The 23,968-nt window shown below is 36.8% G+C and overlaps 1 protein-coding gene across 1 annotated transcript in view; it reads left to right on the top strand.

The window, feature by feature from the left end:
* The first annotated feature begins 805 nt into the window (after positions 1-805).
* The window catches only part of LOC127878106 (uncharacterized), a 35,600-nt gene continuing 12,437 nt past the window's right edge, over positions 806-23,968 (top strand). The window contains exons 1-14 of the mRNA XM_052424525.1: positions 806-994; positions 3,702-3,767; positions 10,449-10,640; positions 12,069-12,272; positions 13,091-13,228; positions 13,759-13,902; positions 15,610-15,759; positions 16,138-16,293; positions 17,493-17,645; positions 19,007-19,150; positions 20,938-21,117; positions 21,759-21,896; positions 22,464-22,587; positions 23,461-23,642. Of these exons, the coding sequence (XP_052280485.1) occupies positions 940-994; positions 3,702-3,767; positions 10,449-10,640; positions 12,069-12,272; positions 13,091-13,228; positions 13,759-13,902; positions 15,610-15,759; positions 16,138-16,293; positions 17,493-17,645; positions 19,007-19,150; positions 20,938-21,117; positions 21,759-21,896; positions 22,464-22,587; positions 23,461-23,642 (2,026 nt within the window). The 5' untranslated portion in view covers positions 806-939. The remainder of the gene's footprint in view (positions 995-3,701; positions 3,768-10,448; positions 10,641-12,068; positions 12,273-13,090; positions 13,229-13,758; positions 13,903-15,609; positions 15,760-16,137; positions 16,294-17,492; positions 17,646-19,006; positions 19,151-20,937; positions 21,118-21,758; positions 21,897-22,463; positions 22,588-23,460; positions 23,643-23,968) is intronic.

Genomic DNA, 23,968 nt, shown 5'->3' with positions numbered 1-23,968 from the left:
AGAGCCAGGCACATAAATATCCAATCAACAACAACAACAATGTTTTAGTAAATGTAAATAAATGGAAATTACTAATCATTCTGATTGTATTGGAATAAGTTTTTAGGGGTAAGTGGTTGCATATGCATGCATTATTTGACACGCTTCGTTGTTTCAAAGGAATAGGACGCGAGCTATCGATTAAGGGGCAAAACTCAAAAATATTGTTTGAAAGTCTGTAGAAGATTTATTCGGGTTGACAAACGGACTCGAAATATTGCTCGGTTTTTGACCGACTGTGGGTTAACGGCTGGACAGATATTTTTGAAGTTAACTTTTTTTGAAAGGTTGTCCAATTGCCCATAGTAGGATCAAGGGATGCTTTGGATTAAAGCTATTTTTGACATTTTTGCGGCCCGCGAAGACAGGTCTATAATAAAGTCTAGTTAATGACCTTGTTATGTTTCCAATATCAGAGGGTGGGGATTTTTTTTCATGGCTCTTTGTCAATTTTTGTCTCATTAAACTTGATTTTATATATTTATTTGAATATATTGGGCTCCTAAAAATATATATATGAAAAAAACTATCCTGGGTACGTTACTTCCACCTGTGTCCACGCTTACGTCAAATGTGGAGGTATTTTTAAGCTATATAAGCAATCCTCGTAGTTTCCCAAAATATCGATTCGCGTCGAGCGACGCTTTAATCTGTTGGACAGTCCCTTTAATAATGGTAGAATACAATAGCAAGTTAGCTCCCTTATCGTTAGTTGACATTGTGTTTACCTGCAAATACAGGTAAGTGCTATAAATAGAACAGATCGATGTGGGATAACTTAAACCGCGTCCGCCATATTTCAAAATGGACCTGAACTTATACGTATTTCCAAACAATTGACAGTGTCTATAATGTAAACATAAACATTTACTTTGTTTCGATTTAGATGTTCCTGAAGGAATGATTAGTAAATTTAAAATAAACGTGTGGATAGTTTCAATACTAGTGCACACAGGTGAGTTCTTTATTTATTTAATATTAAACATACTGGTAAATAGGCAAATGCACGGAAATGATGAATAATGGTGGGACTAATCGCATATTAAATAAGGTGTGTATTTCCGTGTTAAGACTTAACTAACGAATTCGTTTAAAGAACACGCTAGCAAGTCGAATCTGTGATCGAAACGTAAATAAGCACAAGAAACAACAACATGCTCGTTTTCAACTTTGTTTATATTGGACTGGTAGTCGCATTGTCGTACTTTTGCTTTGGGCCAGATTAACTGCCGTTGTTCGTATACTTCACGGATGTGAATTGCCTTGAGTATGAATATAAATAATAATGCATGATTACTTATAGTCAGTCATGGACTAAATAGTATATGTATGGCTGTAAACAACGAATATTAGCGTTTTAGACTAGTAGAAGTAGTGGTGATGGTGATGGTAGTGGTGGTAGTTGTAGCAGTAGAAGTAGTTGTAGTAGTAGCAGTATTAGTAGTATTAGCAGTAGCAGTAGTAGTAGTAGTAGTAGTAGTAGTAGTAGTAGTAGTAGTAGTAGAAGTAGTAGTAGTAGTAGTAGTAGTAGCAGCAGCAGCAGTAGCAGCAGCAGCAACAGTTGTACGAGTTGCTGTTGTTGTAGTAGTTGTAGAAGTAGTAGAAGTAGTAGTAGTAGTAGTAGTAGTAGTAGTAGTAGTAGTAGTAGTAGTAGTAGTTATTGTAGTGGTAGTTGTTGTTTTTGTGGTAGTTGTAGTTGTTGTAGTAGTAGTTGGTGTTGTAGTAGTAGTAGTTTTTGTAGTGGCAGTAATTGTTGTTGTTGTGGTAGTTGTTGTAGTAGTAGTAGTTGGCGAAATAACTAGCATACAGTAAATTTGAATTTGGTGTTAACTTGTACTTACGCTTCATAATGCGAGTATATACGATAAATGTCATAATTCTCAGTCTTAAACAAATAGGTATAGGCAAGGAATGTTAAATAAAATGCACGTTCTCTCTTGTGATGGTACCATAAATCAAATTATGTTTACTTCAATGACTTTCTTAACGACAAAGTTTAAGCCGATACCGACTGGTTTACTCATCTATGTGAAGAACCAAAAATCTGTCGATGCATCGAAAGAAAAAATCTGAAGAGAATCTTTCGGATTTCCGAAAACAGTTAAGGTTCTGTTCAGCAATTAATGTTCTGCTATACATGCGAACATTATTTGCAATTGGATTTAACTATAATTTCGTTAATTGTATGGCACCAATTATTCTCAACGTTTATTATAGTTTTTTATTCATCAACCTCTTGCGAGTTTTGATATGATTTTTTGTACGTTCGTACAAATCGCTTTAAATTTAAGAGCTTTAACACTACATAATAATTGTGTCATCATTATCGTCATTAAAATGGCGATCATTGTCAACGTAATCTCCATTATCATCATCACCATCGTCATCACCATACTTATCATCACTGTCAACATGATAGTCATCACCATCATCTTCATTATCGTCCCATGTCGTCCATAGAAGCAGTATCAACAGCATTTTAGTTTTAGTCGCCATCTTCACTGTATAATTATTAAATATTGAGCGATGGTATGTCATTTATTATCCCGAGATAAATTCCAAATGTGGAATTCATACCATCAACAATAAACTGGCATCATTAAACATGTTCAGTATTCATCCGAGTATCGTTATCGAGTGGTAACTTCGTTTTGTAAAATTGAAGTCAATCCTTTTTTAAGAAACCAACAATGCTAACGATATCAAATATGATACAAAATAGACAACAAAGAGCTAGGTTGATTGAAGTACTTCGAAGGGCAGGCGAAACGTTCAACTTAACCCATTTATGCCGAGTGGACTCTCCCATCCTGCTAAATTGGATCAATTTATTTTCAAAATTAGGGGTTTCTAGTATTTTTATTTCTATATGTAAAATAGTTTTTACAGAAATTCCTTTAAGCAAACAGCGCAGACCCTGATGAGACGCCGCATAATGCGGCGTCTCATCTGGGTCTACGCTGTTTGCCAAGGCCTTTTTTCTAGACGCTAGGCATAAATGGGTTAAGAGGCTTAGCCAAGACTTAACAACTCTGTTACAGCGAAGCTAATATTCTAATGCAAGAAAACACTTGCAACTGTTTAAACGACGCAAAAAAAGCTTTCATGCTGTTTTGCGGCGAACAATTTAAGTTTAAAGTGACAGATTATGCAGATTTCAAAATTCAGTAATTTGGAAAAAATAAAGGTGTGAACAGATCCTTGATTGCGATATTGGTTAAAGCGAGTACATACGATCTTATTGTGTTTGTTGTTTTAAACAGACATAACTTTGATAAATCAAATAATTCCAGAAAATAAACGAAATAATTTTATATTTGAATTGCAAATAATTATGTGAAGTGCAGAAGAAAACTTTTTCATGCACACAATACATATACTTTTTTGGGGAAATCCTCACTACTTTGAGCAGTTTCGTTAATACGAGACATAAAACAATTTTGGTAATGCAACTTCACGAGTAAGCGTATAATTGCTGGTTTTAAATTTCCCTGAATTAAACAATATTTGATTAATTGAACCGTATAGCGGCTGTCAATTTATTTTATTTAACATTCGTCTGTCATATGCATATGATGGTTAAAGATTGCGTTAATAAAATGTTGACATTTAAATCCTTTATATTGGCTCAAATGTTTCATTTCCGTGTTTTACTTTTTCAGTGCAACTGATCTCGGCTGGTAAAATATGTCAAACAGACGGCATGACTGGTCCAAACTGCAACGAATGTAAGTTTAACCCATTCATGCCTAGCGTCCTGAAAACAGGACATTGCAAACAGCGTAAACCCAGATGAGACGCCGCATGATGCGGCGTCTCATCTGGGTCTACGCTGTTTGCTGAAAGGAATTTCTGTAAGAATTGTTCTAAATATAGAAATAAATATACTAGACATCCCTAATTTTGGAAATAAATTGATCCAACTTAGAAGGATGGGAGAGTTCACTAGGAATAAATGGGTTAATGTACACTAAAAATGTAACATGTACACCGAGTAAATGTAAAGTCATATTTTGTTATCAAAATGTCGTAAACACACGTGACAACAGAAACCGATAAAGCAGATTTTCCAAAATGACATGAAAAATATCTTTACCGCACAGCTGCAACACTTTTAAGGGTATTTGAACTAAAGCCCTTTGCAGAAGTGAGTTCAAGACCATCATATCTTATCAACCCAATTACAGAAAAGCGCATCAAAATTGGTAAAATTACAACAAGATGATCATTCGTAATCTTAAAGTTTCTAACATATGATCCCTGGAGGTAAAAAAAAGTAAGGCAAAAAAAAATATAAAAGTCTTGGTTCAGGGAACATGGCCAGAAAAAAATGTAGGAGGGTAGGTAGGTTTTTTTTGTTGTTTTTTTTACCAGTCGACTTATTTCAGGGTGAAAAAGGGTCTGAGTGACAGTTGATGCACCCACGATTGTTTAAACACTGATCAAATGATTAAAATTGCACATGTGGTGTTTATGTGTTGTATATTATTAATAATTTCATCATTCTTAGCTCTTTATGCACCTTTTGCCTGTTAATCACACTCTGTACTTATGAACGATTCAGACGCTTTCCGCAGTTGCGTAAATTTCGGACATATAATTCGGATGCGGATTTTGTAACAAAACAAAACTTTTGTCTTTATCTGTAAGTTAATGTACAAATAAATTTTCTTTGAAAACTAAATACTGCATTTTGATTAAAGCATTGTTTGACTAGAATAAACGTAAATAAAACAAAACATGAACAAAAATAACAGTTCTGAACGATTCAGACGCTTTCCGCAGTTGCGTAAATTTCGGACATAAAATTCTGATGCGGATTGTGTAACAGAAAAAAACTTTTGTCTTTATCTGTAAATAACTTTACAAATTAATATTCCTTGAAAACTAAAGACTGCATTTGGAATAAAGCATTTATTGAATACATGTAGAATAAATGTCAATGAAACAAAACAATGCCCTATAGGTAAAACTCGTACCATACCATACCGTACCGGCGAGAAACATCGCCACCGGATTTTTTTCCGCGGACCAAAAAAATCGTTAGGGTCGGGGGCAAAAAATAGGGTAAGTCGGGTTCCCTGAACCAAGACTATTTTTTTGTTTGGCCTAAAATCGAGTAAGAACACCAAGCTCGTACCCAACGTTCAATATAGTATTATGTTCCATTCGAACCAAGCTTAAATGAATTACGCACAAACAAAAAAGGTTCCAGTTGAATAAATGTTGTTTTCTTTCATATGAACCGATGCTTGTTTGTAAAGAACTACGAAGTAGAATTGTGTGCAATGGATGGGCATGGTCTTTAACAGACTACGAGGGTTAAGCCAAGTACGAAACTTCGTAAATCAGCAACCTATAAACATATGACCCGCGTAATGCGAAAATGGATCTTATGCAAAATGCGGCCAAAAGAACCATTTTCGCCCGGCATGTGTCATATAACGGGTACTTGCGTAAACATAGAAAGTGCTTTTGATGGAGTATGAACCATTTAATACTTTCGCCGATTTAAACGTTTATCGTTCTATTAAACAAAGAACAAAGCCCGTAGCTGGTATTGTATGTCTTTAATAGTTTGTAAGTAATATGTTTATTTTCTAGCAAATGTAAAGCACGAACTAAACCAAATTGGAAGCAAGTCAAAGCGGGAAAAAATTATACCGGTCCAAAAAAAGGCATTAAGCAAATTAACCGGCCTCATTTTTTAGAGAAATACAGTTAAACTGGCCACAAAGAATTCAAACCAACCATACATTCTCATATTTGAATTAATACCATAAATTATTTGAATTTGGATTAATACCATCAATTATTTAATAATTCTACAATATAAGTTTTCATATAAGTTTTCAGTAAGTAATTCATGTGCTATGATTTCTTATCTCAATATAGATTTAATCCAGTGATATACATGAGTTATAAACATTTGACGAATTATGAAAAGGTTAAAAGACGTTATAAAAATATTTTTAATTTCGAGTTAACGTTCAAAATAAAATTAAGTTATTTTGAATTTCATTCGCAGTGTTTATATTGTCTTACAATTGAGGAAGTATTTTAAATCCGAATGCCTTTTGTTGTGTTATAATATATGTATCCCGGAAAAAGCAACTTTTTGGAAAAACATACTAATCTGCTGGTACAAATAAACATGACCCATTTATAATCCTTTCAAAATCACACACCGTATCAACCGTTATTATTTAAAGTAAGCTATCATTGGCTGATTTAATGTACCAGCGTTGTTTGTACCGGGGTGATTAGTGGGTTTTTCTAAACTCGTGCTTTTCCGGGATCAGTCTATTGAATACTCGTAAATCTAACCACGCGTGCTTTGATAAATAAAATGCCATAGAATAAACAGAGCGAGACAGCTTGCAGTTAAATGTGAGGAATTTCGGAAGAATGTAAAATATGAAACCGGAGATTGTCTGCATTTGTGTTATAGTGTGAACAGATGTTAATTTTACATTCTTCGCCCATTTTATTGTTTTATTGAACGTATCTCAAAAACTGGCCATCTGGACATGTCAAGTTGAACTATAACTAAACACTATTTATAAAGAGTATTCAATATAAAAATGTACACCATATACCCACGCTTGATTGGTCATTGTCTGCTCGGTTACTACTTACATGTACCCCGGGTACGGTAAATATACTTAAACGTACACGGTCGATATTGCACTTTACCCGAGTTGTATTCCCGCCCAAAATCCGATGTCGTAAAACACGCTACCGATTACCGTAAAACGATATTGTTATCTTAAACAAACTTCTCTTTAAAAAAAACTGCATCAACATGCTTTCTTAGTATGGGTTCCGGTAATATAGAGGTCATTTAACAGAAAATTGACATAAATGTGAACATAATTAATTTCAAAAATAGGCGACAACGACCGATTTAGTGCTTAAATTCCCGGGTACATTTTAGTATATTTACCGTATCCGGGGTACATGTAAGTTTACTTAAGAGTACCCGGGGTACATGTTCAAGTAGTACCCGCGCCGACAATGACCAATCGAGCGATGCTCGGGCGATTTTTTTCTTCGTTGTATCCAATACTGAATCCGAAAACTAAAGGAGGCTTCACCAGTCAAGAATCGACATAAACATAGAATTTGTCAAAAATGGCTCAAACGTATGAGAAATGCGTTGTTATGGGCGAGTGCGTAATTCGAACCTCAAAAGCTTTACTGTAACTCAGATTTTTTTTCACATTCTGGTGTGCTCGTAGGACCGCCCACCGGGGGCTTCCCACAATATGCCTATGTAAAACAAGCTTATAAAAAGGCATGTGACTCTAATGGCTATCACAACAAGTTGACATGAACATTTAATTAAACTGCAAATAACATCAAGTGGATACGAAGCTTTAATTCACGCCGAAACAACTGTTCTCAAATGTAGTAATTTTTGTCCCCTACCGGTTTCACCGGAGGGGACTTATGGTTTGCGCTCTGTCTGTCAGTCTGTCAGTCCGTCAGTCAGTCACACTTTTCTGGATCCTGCGATAACTTTAAAAGTTTGTTTTTTTCTTGAAACTTGAAACATGGATAGATGGCAATATGGACATTATTCACGTCATTTCATTTTGTTCCTACGTCAAAAATTATGGTTGCTGTGGCAACAAATAGACTAGAAATACTGCTGAAAATGGTGGTTTTCTGGATCCTGCGATAACTTTAAAAGTTCTTAATATTTTATCATGAAACTTGAAACATGGATAGATGGCAATATGGACATTATGCACGTCATTTCATTTTGTTCCTACGTCAGAAATTCTGGTTGCTATGGCAACAAATATATATATAAAAATCTGACAATGGTGGAATTTCTGACAATGGTGGAGCCGGTAGGGGACTATATTGCTTGGCAATAGTCTTTTTTTTTTGTTTTTTTATTTCAGTCTCATCCATTTACATGTACAACATAGTATATACAAGATATAAAAACACATGTATAACAACATCTGTAAATGGCCATTCAAATTTGAATTATAAGAGACTATAAAAAATAGTCTATATAATACAGTGAACACATTTATGGTAAAAGATAGTACATGTATTCCGTAAGTGAGTGAGTGAGTGTGATTGTGTGAATATTATGTATGCAATATCAATGTTTTCATCTTGATACATGTAAATGTATCTGACATTTAAACAGCATGATTACTGAATGACTGGAGAGAGTATATACATAATGCATTCAAAAATGCAACAACTGTACAGTTAACTAAAAGCCATATCAGCAGTGCTAATCTTAATTTTCATTTATAAGATTAAAAACTGCCTTGAAAACAAGAATTTGAAGAAACTAAAATGAAATATCGTGACTTTTGCCAACATTGTAAAATGTAGATAAAACACATACCACCACAGGCCAGGCCTGAAGTGAACTGATTAGCACCACTGATATGTACTATATCATATTCTTAGGAAATTATCGTGTTTCATTGTACAATATGTAAAACAGTAAGATCAAGTAAGACTAAAAGAATAAAAAATTAAACAACTGAGAGTACAATCAAGAAATATGGTAATCCATGGCATGTACACTGATGGTCATCACAGGGGGTTGCAACATAAACCAATTGACCAAGACCAAGGCATTGTCAGTGTACATACAACAGACCACCCCTACTGCCCAACTACACTATCTATACAAATAGTTATTTCTAGATTGAAGTATTTTGTAACAGGTTTTGACAGTCTCATACATAAAACTTTCATTGGAAAAAAAGAAATATAAATTTATCCTGGTCTGACATATTAATAAAGTTGTTGTCTATTTCTGTGGCCTTACGTAATAAGACATTTCTATCGTCAACATAAGCAGAACATTTAAGTATTACATGAATCTCATTTTCGATTGATAAATTGCAAACCGTAAATTTTCAGGTAAATTCTCATATATTCCTGTTTCTAGTCGAATAGGTAGGTGCCACCCCACACCGGAATTTAGCAAAAGCAGATCTATATTTTATGGGTATTTTAGATTTCACATAACTTTCTGTATCAAAATCCTGCTTAAAAATACGATATGTTCTAAGTTTATTCCTACCAGTACGGGATGGACCTTGTTCACTCTGTATTGAATCTTTCCACTGTTCTATGTATTTATTCATGGATACAGATTCTACAAGATTACATAATTGCTTGGAGGTAATTGTTGCACATTCATCAAGATAATTCAACAAATCAATACTTCTGAAATAAGACTTAACATAAAATTGCCAGTTTTCCGCAGCAGTTATTATTACTACTATGACAACATATTGAGAACACTTTACTATTTATTCTACTGTCATCCATACGTTTTAATCTATGCCATTGCTGAACAACATATCTCCATTGTTTCACATGTGGTGGTTGCCATGATAATTCACCATAGAGAGCACTGTTTGGTGTATATTTGCCCAAACCCAAGAAAAAGCGCAACGCTCGACTCTGGACTGCATTTATGCAAGAGAAAGATCTTATACCCCACACTGAGGCCCCATAGGATATGACTGGCCAAACAGTGCTATCATTTAGTTTCTTGAAAACCTTGTATGGCACTCCGCCTATTGATTAACATTCGGCAATAAGTAACCCAAGAGCCCTGCCTGCACTTTGGGAGACACTTTAGCAGTAAGATCATAATCAAGGAACTCATTTAATAACAGCCCCAACTAAGTATATCTGTCAACCACTCTCAACTCATGGGGTTCACATGTGAAATTATATGAAGTTCGGTTGACCGATTGTGATCTGAAGTGTATAATATTATTCTTTTCAGGGTTAGCATTCATATGATTCTCAGTACACCATTGATATAAATTATCAAGCATAAATTGCAAATCTTCTTCATTTTCTGCTAATAGAACAATATCATCTGCATCTAATAAAATACACATTTTACTACTATCAAGAGTAACACCTTTATCTAGGTCTTTAATACGTACAGCTAAATCATTTATGTACAGATTGAATAAAAGGGGAGATAAGCACCCCTGCCTCAAGCCACACTCAACATTAAACCAATCTGTACATAAACCATTTACTGTGACACATGATGTAACATTACTATATAGACTTACTATATACATGTATATGCAGTCCGCACAGGCTAATCAGGGACGACACTTTCCGCTTTTATGACATTTTTCGTTTAAATGAAGTCTCTTCTTAGCAAAAATCCAATTTAGGCGGAAAATGTCGTCCCTGACTAGCCTGTGAGGACTAACAGGCTTTCTTCTACATAACTAAACGTTGTCACGTGCCAAAGTTCATTATTTCCCTAAGCGATCGTGCGCTCAGCGATATCAACGCAAAATAAAATTAACAAGAAATACATCATTTACATGTAATTTCACGAGAAAATGTGACCGATCTATATTCCATCTATTATTGTTGTATTGCAGACGATCTTGCTTTCAACAAGCCCGCGCGACAGAAAGAGGAAATTGAAAGCTTCTCTGCGTCCCTGGCAGTCGACAACATCAATGACACGTGCACGAATCCGCAAAACGTCACGGACCCCTGGTGGCGCGTGGATATAGGTCGTAACGTCATAGTCCGCGGACTGGTGGTGTTTGTTGATAATAGTATCAGAGGTTGGTCATTTAATTAGTGATTTACCTTTGTTGCCATCGGCTTCTTTAGTTTAGTTAACATCTACTTATTTTCGCTTAATTTTATCGAAAGTCTAAAGCTTATTGAAACGATCTCGTGTCTATTTTCTGGTAGAACCAGTATTTATTGTCTTTATGGGACAGTATTAGCAAGGGGAAGTCCATAACCCTACGTCAATGCTATTTCTTTGACATCATATCATTTTTGACTGCATAAAAGGGAATTAACCCCAACGACTGACAAGTGTGTCGAGTTATTTCGATTCCATTTAATGCATGGGGAATGCGGGGACGATACTAGACGGACCGTGAGTCGGGTCAAACGCATAAAACAAATCGTCAACAAAAGCAGCCCATACGTGCGATAACATAATTAAGGAACGCATCAAATCTACGTTAAATGGACCAGTGGATATAAATTACTACCTAACTAATTCACCATCATTTGTGAATGCCGTGTACAGCGGTAATGTAAAGGTACACTTGTATACGAGGAGGAAGGCAATGTGCAACTTGATCGCCTTTTACAACAATAAACGTAGAATGATAAATTTGAAAGGTTTGCGTTTTATCCATGGTCAACCAGGAAGTTTCTATTGAGCGCACATATGCATTTCGCTCAAACAAAAGAAACAAGTTTTGACAAGTCTGAACATGCTTTGTCATTATATCGCGGTTTATACCTACTTTTTAAACTGATTTTGTGTGGTAACTGGGCAAGGTTTAATTATAATGTGAATTCGAACAGAATAAAAATGTATAATTCCATGTCTCTTAAATATGTATGACATTTTTGTTGATTTAAAACAGTTGTTAAAATTTGTCGCTTAAGACCTCTATCATGAACATTTTATTCAATGAATTAAGACGTTTTATAATTGTCAGGATCAACTTAATTTGTAGCAACCACACCGCAGATATTCACTACATTGTACGTTTAAGATACTTAATACATAATTAACTTTTAACCGCTAGGGCATTTAATCTCTGACATTACTGTCTGTATAAGTTAGTTTAACCCATTTATACCTAATGGACTCTCCCATCTTTCTAAATTGGATCAATTTATTTCTAAAATTAGGGATGTCTAGTATATTTATTTCTATATTTAGAATATTTCTTACAGAAATGCCTTCAAGCAAACAGCGCAGACCTTGATGAGACGCCGCATCATGCGGTGTCTCATCTGGGTCTACGCTGTGTGCCAATGCCTTTTTTCTAGACGCTAGGCATAAATGGGTTAATAATATCCACCTTTTTAACTAAAACCTGTTGTTTGCTTAGTTAGCATTTTCAACGTGACAAGATAAATACGTTTGATGAAAATGATCATAAATGTATTATTATTTTTTTACATTTGTTTTTAAGGTGAAATTTTATTTCACTGCAATACATATGTTTCTTTGTTAGACGTTCTCAAAACATTCAGCGTTGAAGTGGAGGCCGATGACTCATCCGACCGGAAGATGTGTTACAGCAACCCATCGGTACGACTTCCGGTGCCCTACGCGTTCACGTGTTTGCAGAATCAGACCGGTCGCCACGTGATCATCACGGGCTACACAGGCAACGCGACGATTTCGTTGCGACTGTGTTCAGTAGGCGTCTACGGAAGTAAGGAGTGATTTAAGACAAAAATTCTCTATGTAGAGTCTTGAACATTTAAACTCCGGATCCTTTGATTAACGAATTATGTGTTCTGCGGGCAAACCGGGCCTAATGCATGTGCGTCGAGTAAAACCCCTTTTAGATTGTGCAGTCCACACAGGCTATCAGGGCGACACTTTCATGCAATCTTCTAAATGAAAATCCATTTCAAGCGAAAGTTTCGTCCCTGAAACTGCTGCACAGGTTAATCTGGGGGAATATTTTTTTACATTCAGTAAGCCCGGTTTTTCAAGAGACATAAACTTTCAAACACTTTATATTATGCATGTAAATATATACAATGCAAGTTAAGTTACTTGAGGCGACAGCTAATTTAAAGGACTTCTTCAAAGATTGGCAAATGCCAATTTAAAAATTCAGATTTTATTTATTTTTTAAATGAAGCGTTATATTAGACAAGGTAATACTTCTCACGTCAAAAAAGACATGTTTAATCGTAAATGATTATCATCAATCGAAATCGATGAAATAATAAACCATGATAAAGTCTGCATCACCCAGTGGAAGCGCGGAACATCTGGCCCATGATAAAGTCTGCATCACCCAGTGGAAGCGCGGAAGATCTGGCCCACAAAGGTTCAGGATTCGAATCTGGGTGAAGGCAAATTTTTTTTTTTTCAATTTTTTGTAAATTATTTTGAGGGCGAATAATTATTTTAGATTTTTCCAGAGGAATTTTAATTCGTGCTATGACTCGAGAGCGGAAACCGCTGAAAGAAGACTTTAGAAAAGGAGTATTTATATTTGATAATATCCCTTGACAGGCTGTGTACAGGGGACGTACGGAACATATTGCTCGGAGACATGCGGAAATTGCAGGAATGCCTCCATTTGCAACCCCACCACTGGACAGTGTCCGAGCGGATGTGACGTGGGCTACACGGGCAGCATGTGCAAAGACTGTGAGTTATTGATCTTGGTCTATTTTGCAGAGGCGGGGCAATCGGATATCTTCTTAGATCACCTTATTTGTTTATTTGGGTGTACAATGTTTTGAGTTCTATAAATCTGTATTATTGGTCAGAAAGGTATTGTTATTCCTCTTTATAAAAAATATGCTTTTTTCAAAAGGCGTTGACAAATGTAGTGAAATTACTTTAGGTCGTGTTTTCTCCAAACCCTGTTCAATACCGTTATACATAAATGTGTCGAACATATTCGTTTATAACAAATAAAACATTATTTCGAACCCCTTAATAGGATTTCAAATAATGCTTTCCAATTGGAATGCGAAAGCTTTTTGAAGAAATTCATCGATACATTTATGATATCCAACTGCTATCTATAACATCTATTTTAATCGGAACAATCTTATGTAACAGGACTTATGAAAGGCTTATGGTTGAATATGTTTGGTTCTGGAATATTATGATAAAATATTAATAAATAATTAATATTCATCGAAGTCCATGTCAATCCTGTATATATTTAGTGTGTCCGTTCGGAACGTACGGGAACAATTGCGCTAGCCTGTGTGGTAAATGCCAGTACAACGCTACCTGCTTCCAGTTCACTGGCATGTGTCCTAACAACGGTGCCTGCGAACCGGGCTACCAAACCGGAAACTGCACCACGCGTAAGTAATAATAGAGCGCAATTCCGTTGCATAATGTAACATGTTTACGCTCATTTAAGCGTACGTTCTCGCGAGATTTAAAAACATTACGCGAAACGACGAACATTTTACGACACTTATTCTTATCTTGCTCATTTATGCCGTTGAAAGCACATGTTTTTATAACGTTATTTACGAAAAAATATTTTTCGCGTATTCATGTTTTTGTGTAATTTATTTCACTAAAGTATTAAATAAAAAAACAATAAGTGTGTTCTTTTTATAATGATTTCAAATAATTGAGGATATAGAAAACGTTCCATAACTATTATTCGTATGTTTCATACGGAAAAAATAAATATTTAAAATAATTATTGAATCATTCACCTAAAACTTGTTTTTTTCTTTTTTCTGTTATGTTGAAAAATAAAAGAAAATGCGCAAAGAAACTAAACATAAATGATTTCCACAAGAATCATTTCTTATGTGTTAGTATTTAAACTTATTGCAACAATTTAGACTGTTCCGGAATTCACGAACTAACGTAAGCGAAGTATTCACACTTGACTAGCATTTGTATAGCCCAATGCTGTGAAATTCTAGTGTGTAACTTATAATAATACATTAATCATCTGAAAAAGTACACTAGATCTAAGAAAATCAAAGCGTGTTATCTTTATTTAAAAGCTTATTAGTCTGCTCACTGCGGAGTGGGTTCAGCTGTTTACAAACTGACTCTTCTGGGGGCTGCGGAGTGGGTTAAGCTGTTTACAAACTGACTCTTCTGGGGGTAAATTCCAAACTGACTCATTTACCATAATACATACTACATAATTCTTTAGAAATCACGTACAAAATCACATGCAATGAAGCAACCATTGGTAGATAAAATGTGACAGTGTTGTTTGTACCTACATGTTACTATTCGGATGTTGTGTTGCTGTTGTTGTTGTTTTAATGCGGATTTCATCTGTTAGGTCCAACACCAACTGTATAAAAATGTTTATGTCGTTAAATCAATTTTTTATTTGAAAATTATAATAAATATTTATTTTTAAAAGAACGTCATTAGTTGCATAAGATATGCTTTTTATGTTGTATACACACATTACTAATTTTAGTGTTAGTTAATGACACTGCATTATATGTTGTTTTATTATACTAATTTTGGACATTATAATTTTCATCGAAGAAATACGATACTTGCACTTGTTTTTATAAAGAATATTTAAAAAATCTGAGCCAGGTCCCCCGACATTTCACGTACTAATGGGCCGCGTCATACGAAAATGGGTAAAATGCTTATCGCGGCCACCGTAGCTGCAGACAGGCATGCACATACCCGCAGCCTGGTCAGGAGCTACTCTGTCCGTTAGAAAGTCACCTAAGGCCGTATGGTCTCATTAGCGGACATTCTGACTCCTCATCAGAGTGAGCCGCGTTCTAAGAAAACTGGGCATAATGCATGTGCTTACAGTGTCGTCCCAGATTAGCCTGTGCAATCCGCACAGGCTAATCAGGGACGACACTTTCCGCCTAAAATGGATGTTTGCTAAGAAGAGACTTAATTTAAACGAAAAATGTCAAAAAAAGCGGAAAGTGTCGTACCTGATTAGCCTGTGCGGACTGCACAGGCTAATCTGGGACGACACTTTACGCACATACATGTCTTTATGCCCAGTTTTGCATGACGCGACTCAAATCATACGAATTCATATAAATTTTCAGTATGCCCGGATGGCACATGGGGTTTGGGCTGTATAGCCTGTGGTAATTGCAAAAAATCGGCCGCCCCTTGTGACAAGTTCAGCGGAGTTTGCAAATCTGGCTGTCAACCCGGATACGAGTACACCACTGTTAATATGAGCTGCCTAGGCGGTACGTACCGGTATATTAATATCCGAGATTTTGAGCGATAAGCATTCGACTTACGACATTTTTATCGATACTTACGGTAATTCTCTACATTGCACAATTTTTGGGGAAAACTACCTTTCACTTTTTGGGAAAATCTTACAAGGTTGAAATAATTTTGGAATTAACACTACATTTCCAGTTTTGATAAAACGTAAATCATTATTTTTTATTTTATTAGTATTTGTGCAAAAGCACGTGGAAGGTTTATTTGAATTATTGTATACGTTAATTATCTTACTGTCAAATTTTATTTGGAAAAATACGCAACATTAAACGAGTTTCACGGAACGTAAGATCACATTCCACACGAGACGTGAGTGTCTGTTGTGTCTTTTCCAGAATGCGACGATGAACATTGGGGTGACGCATGCGGGGAGACCTGCGGTAAATGCCACGTGCCGGGCCAGGACGCCCATGGCCCATGCTCAAAGGTCAATGGGTCATGTGCTCACGGGTGCGCTGCTGGTTATTATCAGACAGCCGGATGTAACACCGGTGAGCCGTTCTGTATTTTAAGAACACAGTGGATTCATTTAAAAAGACGCTTCTTGAGCTACTCGAGGGTCGCGGTTTTGTATTCTCGGCCCGACAACATGTATGAAGAGAATGCCGGACATAACCCCTCCCGGACAAAAACCCTCTTGTCAGTTTTATAGGGGCCGGACAAAAACCCTTCCATGAAAAGCGGGGCCGGACGAAAACCCTCCCATAAAAAAAGGGGGCGGACAAAAGCCCTCCCGTGAAAAAATAACAGAGACGGACACAAGCTTCCCCAGACATTCTTTATTTCCTGTTATACAGATATCAAGTATTATGAAGTCTAGACAGGAGAATGTTACATAAAAACGATGAACAATAAATTTAATTAATTAATAAGCAAACCAACATAGTAGACACTTTAGATTAATACAAGCCACACTGACAATGATCTTTCACGGGAGGGCTTTTGTCCGCCCCCGTTTTTTCATGGGAGGGTTTTTGTCCGGCCCAGTTTTTTAATGGGAGGGTTTTTGTCCGCCCCCTATGAAAATGACGGGAGGGTTTTTGTCCGGAGGGGGGGTTGTCCGGATACCGTATGAAGAAAGGTCATGCAATTATTTCTCAGGTCATTTTAAACACAGAAGTAGGGCAGATGCTTAATAAGTTGCATAAGTATGTGCAATAAGTACTGGTAAACCAGCTTACCCAGGAAATGTTTGTCGCCTAACTGACCGCAGTGATTTGACTTATGTAAGAAAGAAAACGGTGAAATAACATTTATAAATGAATATAAAGAAAGCAAGAAGGCCGAATAACTATCTATAAAATGGCGAGTATCGTCTTATGTTTGTATGTGAGCATGCGCATGTTGTTCCTGGATGACACTTAATATTTATTTCAAAAATTGCCAGAATATATTGCATATTGAATACATAGTTATGAATTGAGTTATTTAGTTTTTTTGTTTCAACGGACGTGCCACGGCAGCACCTTTTCCTGCATAAAATATGGGTTATAGATTATCCCATTTACTGTATATGTGGAGTTAAGTGATGAAATTACATTTGTTTATCAAAAGTTTATGCTGAAACATCTTTTGATAAGTTCCTTCTAATATTTACCATCACTTGCAACGTTCATAGTTATATGACGACGCCCTTTGCCTGTTTGTGTTTTGTTATATCTAAAAAATGAACGTTGACTTTTCACAACAGAATGTGGGGGAAACACCTACGGTTTGAACTGCGCTCTTACGTGCGGTCGCTGCGGTTGGGGCGGCAACCGGACGGCGACCACCTGCTATCACGTGACCGGTGACTGCTTGAGCGGCTGCCAGTACGGCTGGAAAGGGCGCCTTTGTAATGAATGTAAGTGTTGAGCGGATTCGTGACCCAGTGATTGTACACTGGTGCCACACCTCAGGGGTGACAAGTCCTCGATCAGCACCAACCTTCTAACTAGACTTTCCCATGACACCTTTAACCAAGGTGCACTGTAATTTGTGATTAACGCCGGGCACTAAAAGACCCAATGTCATCTCTGGAAAGGGTCGTCTTCTGAATCCCACACTCCCCATGTAAGCCAACTAACAGGTCCTAAGGGAATAACCAAACAGAACTTGCCGTCGAAAAGAATTAACTATATACGTTCAACAAGAATGACGTCATACGGACGCTAACTTATGACGAAAATAATGTACGCGTTCAGATAACAGAATTATGATACATGTATACAAAATAAGGTCAAATACGATAAATTACGCATACATTTATGCATATTTATGTAGTGGAATACTTATCACTTTGGGTACGCTTGATCGTGCAGATGAAGGATCTGACATAAATTATCATTTCATAACATATTCTTATGAGCAATTTTATTTTGTTTGAGGAAAGCGAGCCTCGCAATTTTTCTTACGAGCTTACTAACCAACTACCTGGACGAGCTGAATCATATATTGGTGTGAAATCAGAATGAGTGGGAGATCTATTTTATCACTTGCTTTTTTAGGAAATTTACATTCACGTAAACGTCATGGTAAAACCGGAATGTTATTTACATTGCCAAAAGTCACTTTAGGTTACAACGTATTTACAGCAAAATAGCGGAACCAGACTTTCAGTCAAACAAAAAGTCAAATATTTTAGTTCATGCGATGTGCACGCAAGTAATAAATTATGTTTTTCTATTCCGCGAATCATCCATTCGTTTAAACCGGATTTCAATCAATAAACGTAAGACCGTACGTGCCACAAATAATATTTTCAATATGTTTTTGAAAAATATGTTATCATCTTGTAAGTAGGCATGCAACGATTGGCTGAGTTTAATTGAGCGTGTGGATACCTGCAGAATGATCCACTTGCATTTTTTAATTGTGTAATACGATCACAAATGTTAGTGGCAGAAATAAAAACGGTGGTCCATTTAGCGCAGTGGCGGCAGGCACATGCGCTTCTCATCTAGCGATACCCCCCCCCCCCCCCCGCCGCCTACCGCGCCTTACAGCACAGCAAGGACCTTATTTATCTCGAAATGCACAAAGGGGCAGACAATTTCATTTAGATTTATATATCACTTAGTGTATGTAAAAGGCACTATCAGTTTCTGCAGTTTTGAAGAACAACATCAAAATGTTCAGTGATGTTAAAAATAGAATCGTCTGTGTTAAGTATTTTTATGGTCTTACATAAGTACGTAAAAAATATTGTAGTCCTATATATTTAAGCTTGCGCCGGTAATGAATACGGTCCTGACTGCAAATCAGTATGCGGCAACTGTAAAGATAACGCAAGGTGCGCCATTATTACCGGCTCGTGCCCAAACGGATGTACGGACGGATATAACGCCACTGACCCCACGTGCAAACAAGGTAAACTATGTTACATTCTTAACTGTAGTTACTGTTGTTACTGTGGTGGCATAGTGGTAGGTACTGTTATTTCTCGACTTAACAACCGCCGCTAAGCCATTAACTACTTAATATTCAACAACTGTGAAATATACAAATATAATTATATGTTTAGAACTCTTAAAATAACTCGGAACACATATAAAGTAAACAAATACAAATTTCACGGGGATTACTTTGTATAAAGAGCAGTAATAAGATGATGCATAGCAGCAGCAAATAGTATTAGAGGGACCTTTTCACAGATGTTTGCATGTATAGAAGTTTGTCCCTAAATGCTTTATATTGATAAATGTTAAGATTGGATCTAAAAAGCACCAGTAAAAAACAAGAATAAAATTAAAGAAAGAAAAAAAGTAACTCGCATTTGAGCGCGAACCGCTGACCCCTAGAGTAAAAGTCTAACACACTACTCGGCCATCCGTGCTCAGACAATTGGTGATGTATTTAATACATTATATAAGCAATACTTGTAGTGTCACAAAATATAACGACAACTACAGAACTCTCCAAATTATTCAATTGTTTCGCGTTTAAACGCTATATAATTTTCAGGTGTTTAAATCGTCACAAGATGCATTTAATGGATATTTTAGAGAATGGTAAATGTTCAGTATTACTGTTTGGTCACACATATCATTACTAAAACGAATCTGAAACATTTTTATGCCCCCGGTAGGGTGGCTTATAGCAGTTGAACTGTCCGTCAGTCAGTATGTCAGTCAGTATGTCACTCTGTCCGTCCGTCCGAAAAAACTTTAACATTGGCCATAACTTTTTCACTATTGAAGATAGCAACTTGATATTTGGCATGCATGTGTATCTCATGGAGCTGAACATTTTGAGTGGTGAAAGGTGAAGGTCAAGGTCATCCTTCAAGGTAAAATGTCAAATATATGGCGTCTGTTCATCCGAAAACTTTAACATTGGCAATTACTTTTTCAATATTGAAGATAGCAACTTGATATTTGACATGCATGTGTAACTCACGGAGCTGCACATTTTGAGTGGTGAAAGGTAAAGGTCAAGGTCATCCTTCAAGGTCAAATGTCTAATATATGGCGTCTGTCCGTCCGTCCAAAAACTTTAACATTGGCCATAACTTTTTCACTATTGAAGATAACAACTTGATATTTGGCATGCATGTGTATCTCATGAAGCTGCACATTTTGAGTTGTGGAAATTCAAGGTCAAGGTCATCCTTCAAGGTCAAAGGTCAAAAAATAATAATTTCAAAGCGGCATTCTCATGAAGCTGCACATTTTGAGTGGTGGAAGTTCAAGGACAAGGTCATCCTTCAAGGCGCAATAGGGGGCATTGTGTTTCTAACGAACACATCTCTTGTTTTTTATTTTGTCAATATACCAAAACACGAAAATGCCCCTTTAACGCCACTGTCTATTTACCTCCATTCATTCAGCAAAAAATGTATAGACTGAAACAACGCGTACAGAGTTTAGTGGACACAAAACTATGTCTTATTTAAGAATGTCATCTTAGAGAATGTCATCAAAAAGAAAATCGTTTGAAACTCATATGAAATTGAAGTAAGTTCACATGCTAATTTACTCTGGAGGCAGTTTTTGAAGTCATAAAAAGGGATAAAAATGTTACAAAAACTACTTGTACCCAAGTGCGATTTGTTTTATTTGTATCATAAAGAAGCTTATTATCAATCGACAAATTTCTTGATAATTGCTTTAATTGGCATGTGTATGAATGCAGTAAGCGCTAATGAATCGCTTCAGTGTGCGACGTGGGATACTACGGCTCCAACTGCTCGCGCCAGTGTCACGTCAACTGTGCGGAGGAGTGCGAAGTCAATCCGGTCAAGAACGTGACGGAAACAGTGTGCAACCGCAAGTGCTCCAATGTGGACGGCACGTGCACATGTAAAGATGGATGGACCGGACCGCGGTGTGAGGATCGTAAGTATTGTGGTTATGCGGTTGTTTACGTGCGTATGTACGTGTGTGTACGAGTGTGTGCTTGACGTGTGTTTACATCGAGAGTTTATATGCGAGGTTGCGAAACCATTTCAGTATAAGAAAATTTTGTCAAAAAAGTAGAAGGGTTTTTATTTACCAAAACACTAATTTGGATAGGTTTGGCATTTATTTGTTCAAGAATTCAAACATGAGAGGTAACATTTATCTAAAATATTATAAGTTAAAGCAGTGATGTCCCTTGGCCAGTGGCGAACATTTGCTAGTGTTCACACATAAAGCTACAAGTTTTTTTCACCCCATGTATTATACCTGTGTTGAAATTGCTCATAAATACATATTGTACACTTAATTAAGCGTGCTTTTGTATAAACGCCAAAGATTAATTGTTCAAATACTAGTATCAATATTCTATGGGACCTTTTAGTTAAGAAACAATACTTGTAGGTCATAGTTTTGTTGTCGAATAACGCACGCCATGAAGTCGAGATTCGAAGCAAAAAATGATTTGGTACCACGCGTCAAAATTTCCGACCGTGGGCAATTCGACAACAAACTAGTATCTACAAGAATACAACAAGTATCAAATTCTGAAACATGTACTTATTAACTTTCATATTTAGCGTGCGCTATCGGCTACTACGGTCCGAAGTGCGCGACCCCTTGCGGCAACTGCAAAGCGGGCACGTTCTGCCGCCAGGTGGACGGCTGGTGCCCGGAAGGGTGTGCCGACGAGTGGTGCGGATACAAGTGTGACCTCTGTAAGTCTGTGCCCTGTTGTTAATGAGATTCTTCCCTACACGAGAAGTGCACAACTGTTACCAGAATGTGCTGTCGGCCTGTAGTGTGTCTCTTTCAAACGGTAAATTTACACAGACCGTTTAGAACAGTACTACATGTAACGCACAGAATTTCCGTTCTTAAAGCTTTGTTTTAAAACTTTAAAACGTAGTTTGCGTTTTATTTTAACCATACGTAGTAAAGTTACGTTAGTTTTTATCAACCATCTTATGTTTAAACTCAAAATCAATAAATATTTCTTTGTTATCAAGTCTAGTCTAGCTAAATATAACGTTCACTCATCATGACTTGAGATGCGTTCTGGGAAAACGACGTTTAATGCATGTTCATTAAGTATCGTCCCACATTACCCTGTGCAGTTCGCACAGGCTAATGAGGGACGACACTTTCCGCCTAGACTGGATTTTTGTTGTAAAGACTTTTTACTAATAATTCAGTAAAAGCAATAAGTGTCGTCCCAGATAAGCATAGGCTAATCTGGGACAAAACTTTGTGCTCATTTATTCTCGATTGCGCGCATGTTTCAGCATGTAAGAAAGAGGAATACAAGACGCCCGTGGGTCCCATTGTGGGGGGATCTATAGGCGGGGTGATAGGCGGGGGTCTAATCATCGCCTTCACTGCCTGGGTCGTGTGGAGATACAAGAAGGAGTGAGTGTTAGAGGCGGCTACTATGAGTCGCGTTCTGAGAAAACTAGGCATAATGCATGTGCGTAAAGTGTCGTCCCAGATTAGCCTGTGCAGTCTGCACAGGCTAATCAGGGACGACACTTTCCGCTTTTATGATATTTTCTGTTTAAAGAAAGTCTCTTTTTAGCCAAAATCTAGTTTAGTTGGAAAGTGTCGTCCCTGATTAGCCTGTGCGGACTGCATTGAGGCTAATCTGGGATAACACTTTACGCACATGCATTATGCCCAGTTTTCTCAGAACGCGAATCCTATTTTCTTATAAAATAATAGTGCAAACGAGATTTAAATAAGGGAGTTAAATTTGTTTGTTTTATTTTATGTAATATTCTAAAAAATAAAAAACAGATTAAGTTCGGTAAAGCGAGCTTACAAAATGTACGGACAAATAGAGATTGCTTGTTGATTTCGGTATATTATCGATTTTTTTTCCTTGAAACAAACAAATAGCCTTATATTTTCATCATCTACGCAACGAGTGAAAATAAACTTGTCTTTTGTATAGCTACGAGTGAAATTGATGTGGATCATTTACCGAAAGCAACACATTTTCTTTTTAATGAATGCTTTTGTACATTTAATGGTTAAAAATACCTGATCGAAAGTTAAAGACTCGTAACGTTTGAAAACGTTTAAAATTGTATTAAAAAGTTTATCTCTGAGATTTATTAATTTGTCTATGCAATAACTATTGAATGTTTAATTTCTCAAAATTCGTGTACACAAAGTTGTCCCTTCGACATTAGCTGATAACTAAAATGCGTAACAAATGGTAATATTATCTGAGGCCATAATTGTCTACAAAATCTGAACAACAAAAACACTTTTTTATTTCAGCAAATCAATTGCGTTACGCTCCCTCGCAAAGTCGATGCGAAACTCGTTCCGACGTCTGTCACAGAGAAGCGCCGACGGGATTCGCCGGTCAGTACAGCGGCTCTCCCGACGGGGCAAGCGAGCCCAGGACAAATCCAGGCTTGATTCCGACGATCTGACGATCACGGACGGCGGAAAGGGAGGTAAGTGCTTCAGAATGAGATTTCGGGGTCTGGGGGACACACATTCCTTTTTGGTTGTGATAGTTACATTTTTAACTTCGTCGCACCATAACTTCTACAGTCACCATAATTCCGATATCTTTATAACAACTACTCACAAGCTTTTCGCAAGAGTTATGTGGGTGAAGATCAATGAAAGAAGAAATTCCATTCAATATTCGCCCAAAATTCCTGTTCGGCATCACAAAGCTACTCAAACAAATCAAAAAGCCACGTTCTAATTCAATTTAAATAGTATGCAAGCTCTTCCCGAACAGCCTCACTTTAACATTACGGATAGATTTATG

Source organism: Dreissena polymorpha, chromosome 4 (genome assembly GCF_020536995.1).
Source record: "Dreissena polymorpha isolate Duluth1 chromosome 4, UMN_Dpol_1.0, whole genome shotgun sequence".
NCBI classification, from domain to species: domain Eukaryota; kingdom Metazoa; phylum Mollusca; class Bivalvia; order Myida; family Dreissenidae; genus Dreissena; species Dreissena polymorpha.
Note: the sequence above shows the minus strand (reverse complement) of the source record. Positions and strands in the feature narration are given on the sequence as shown.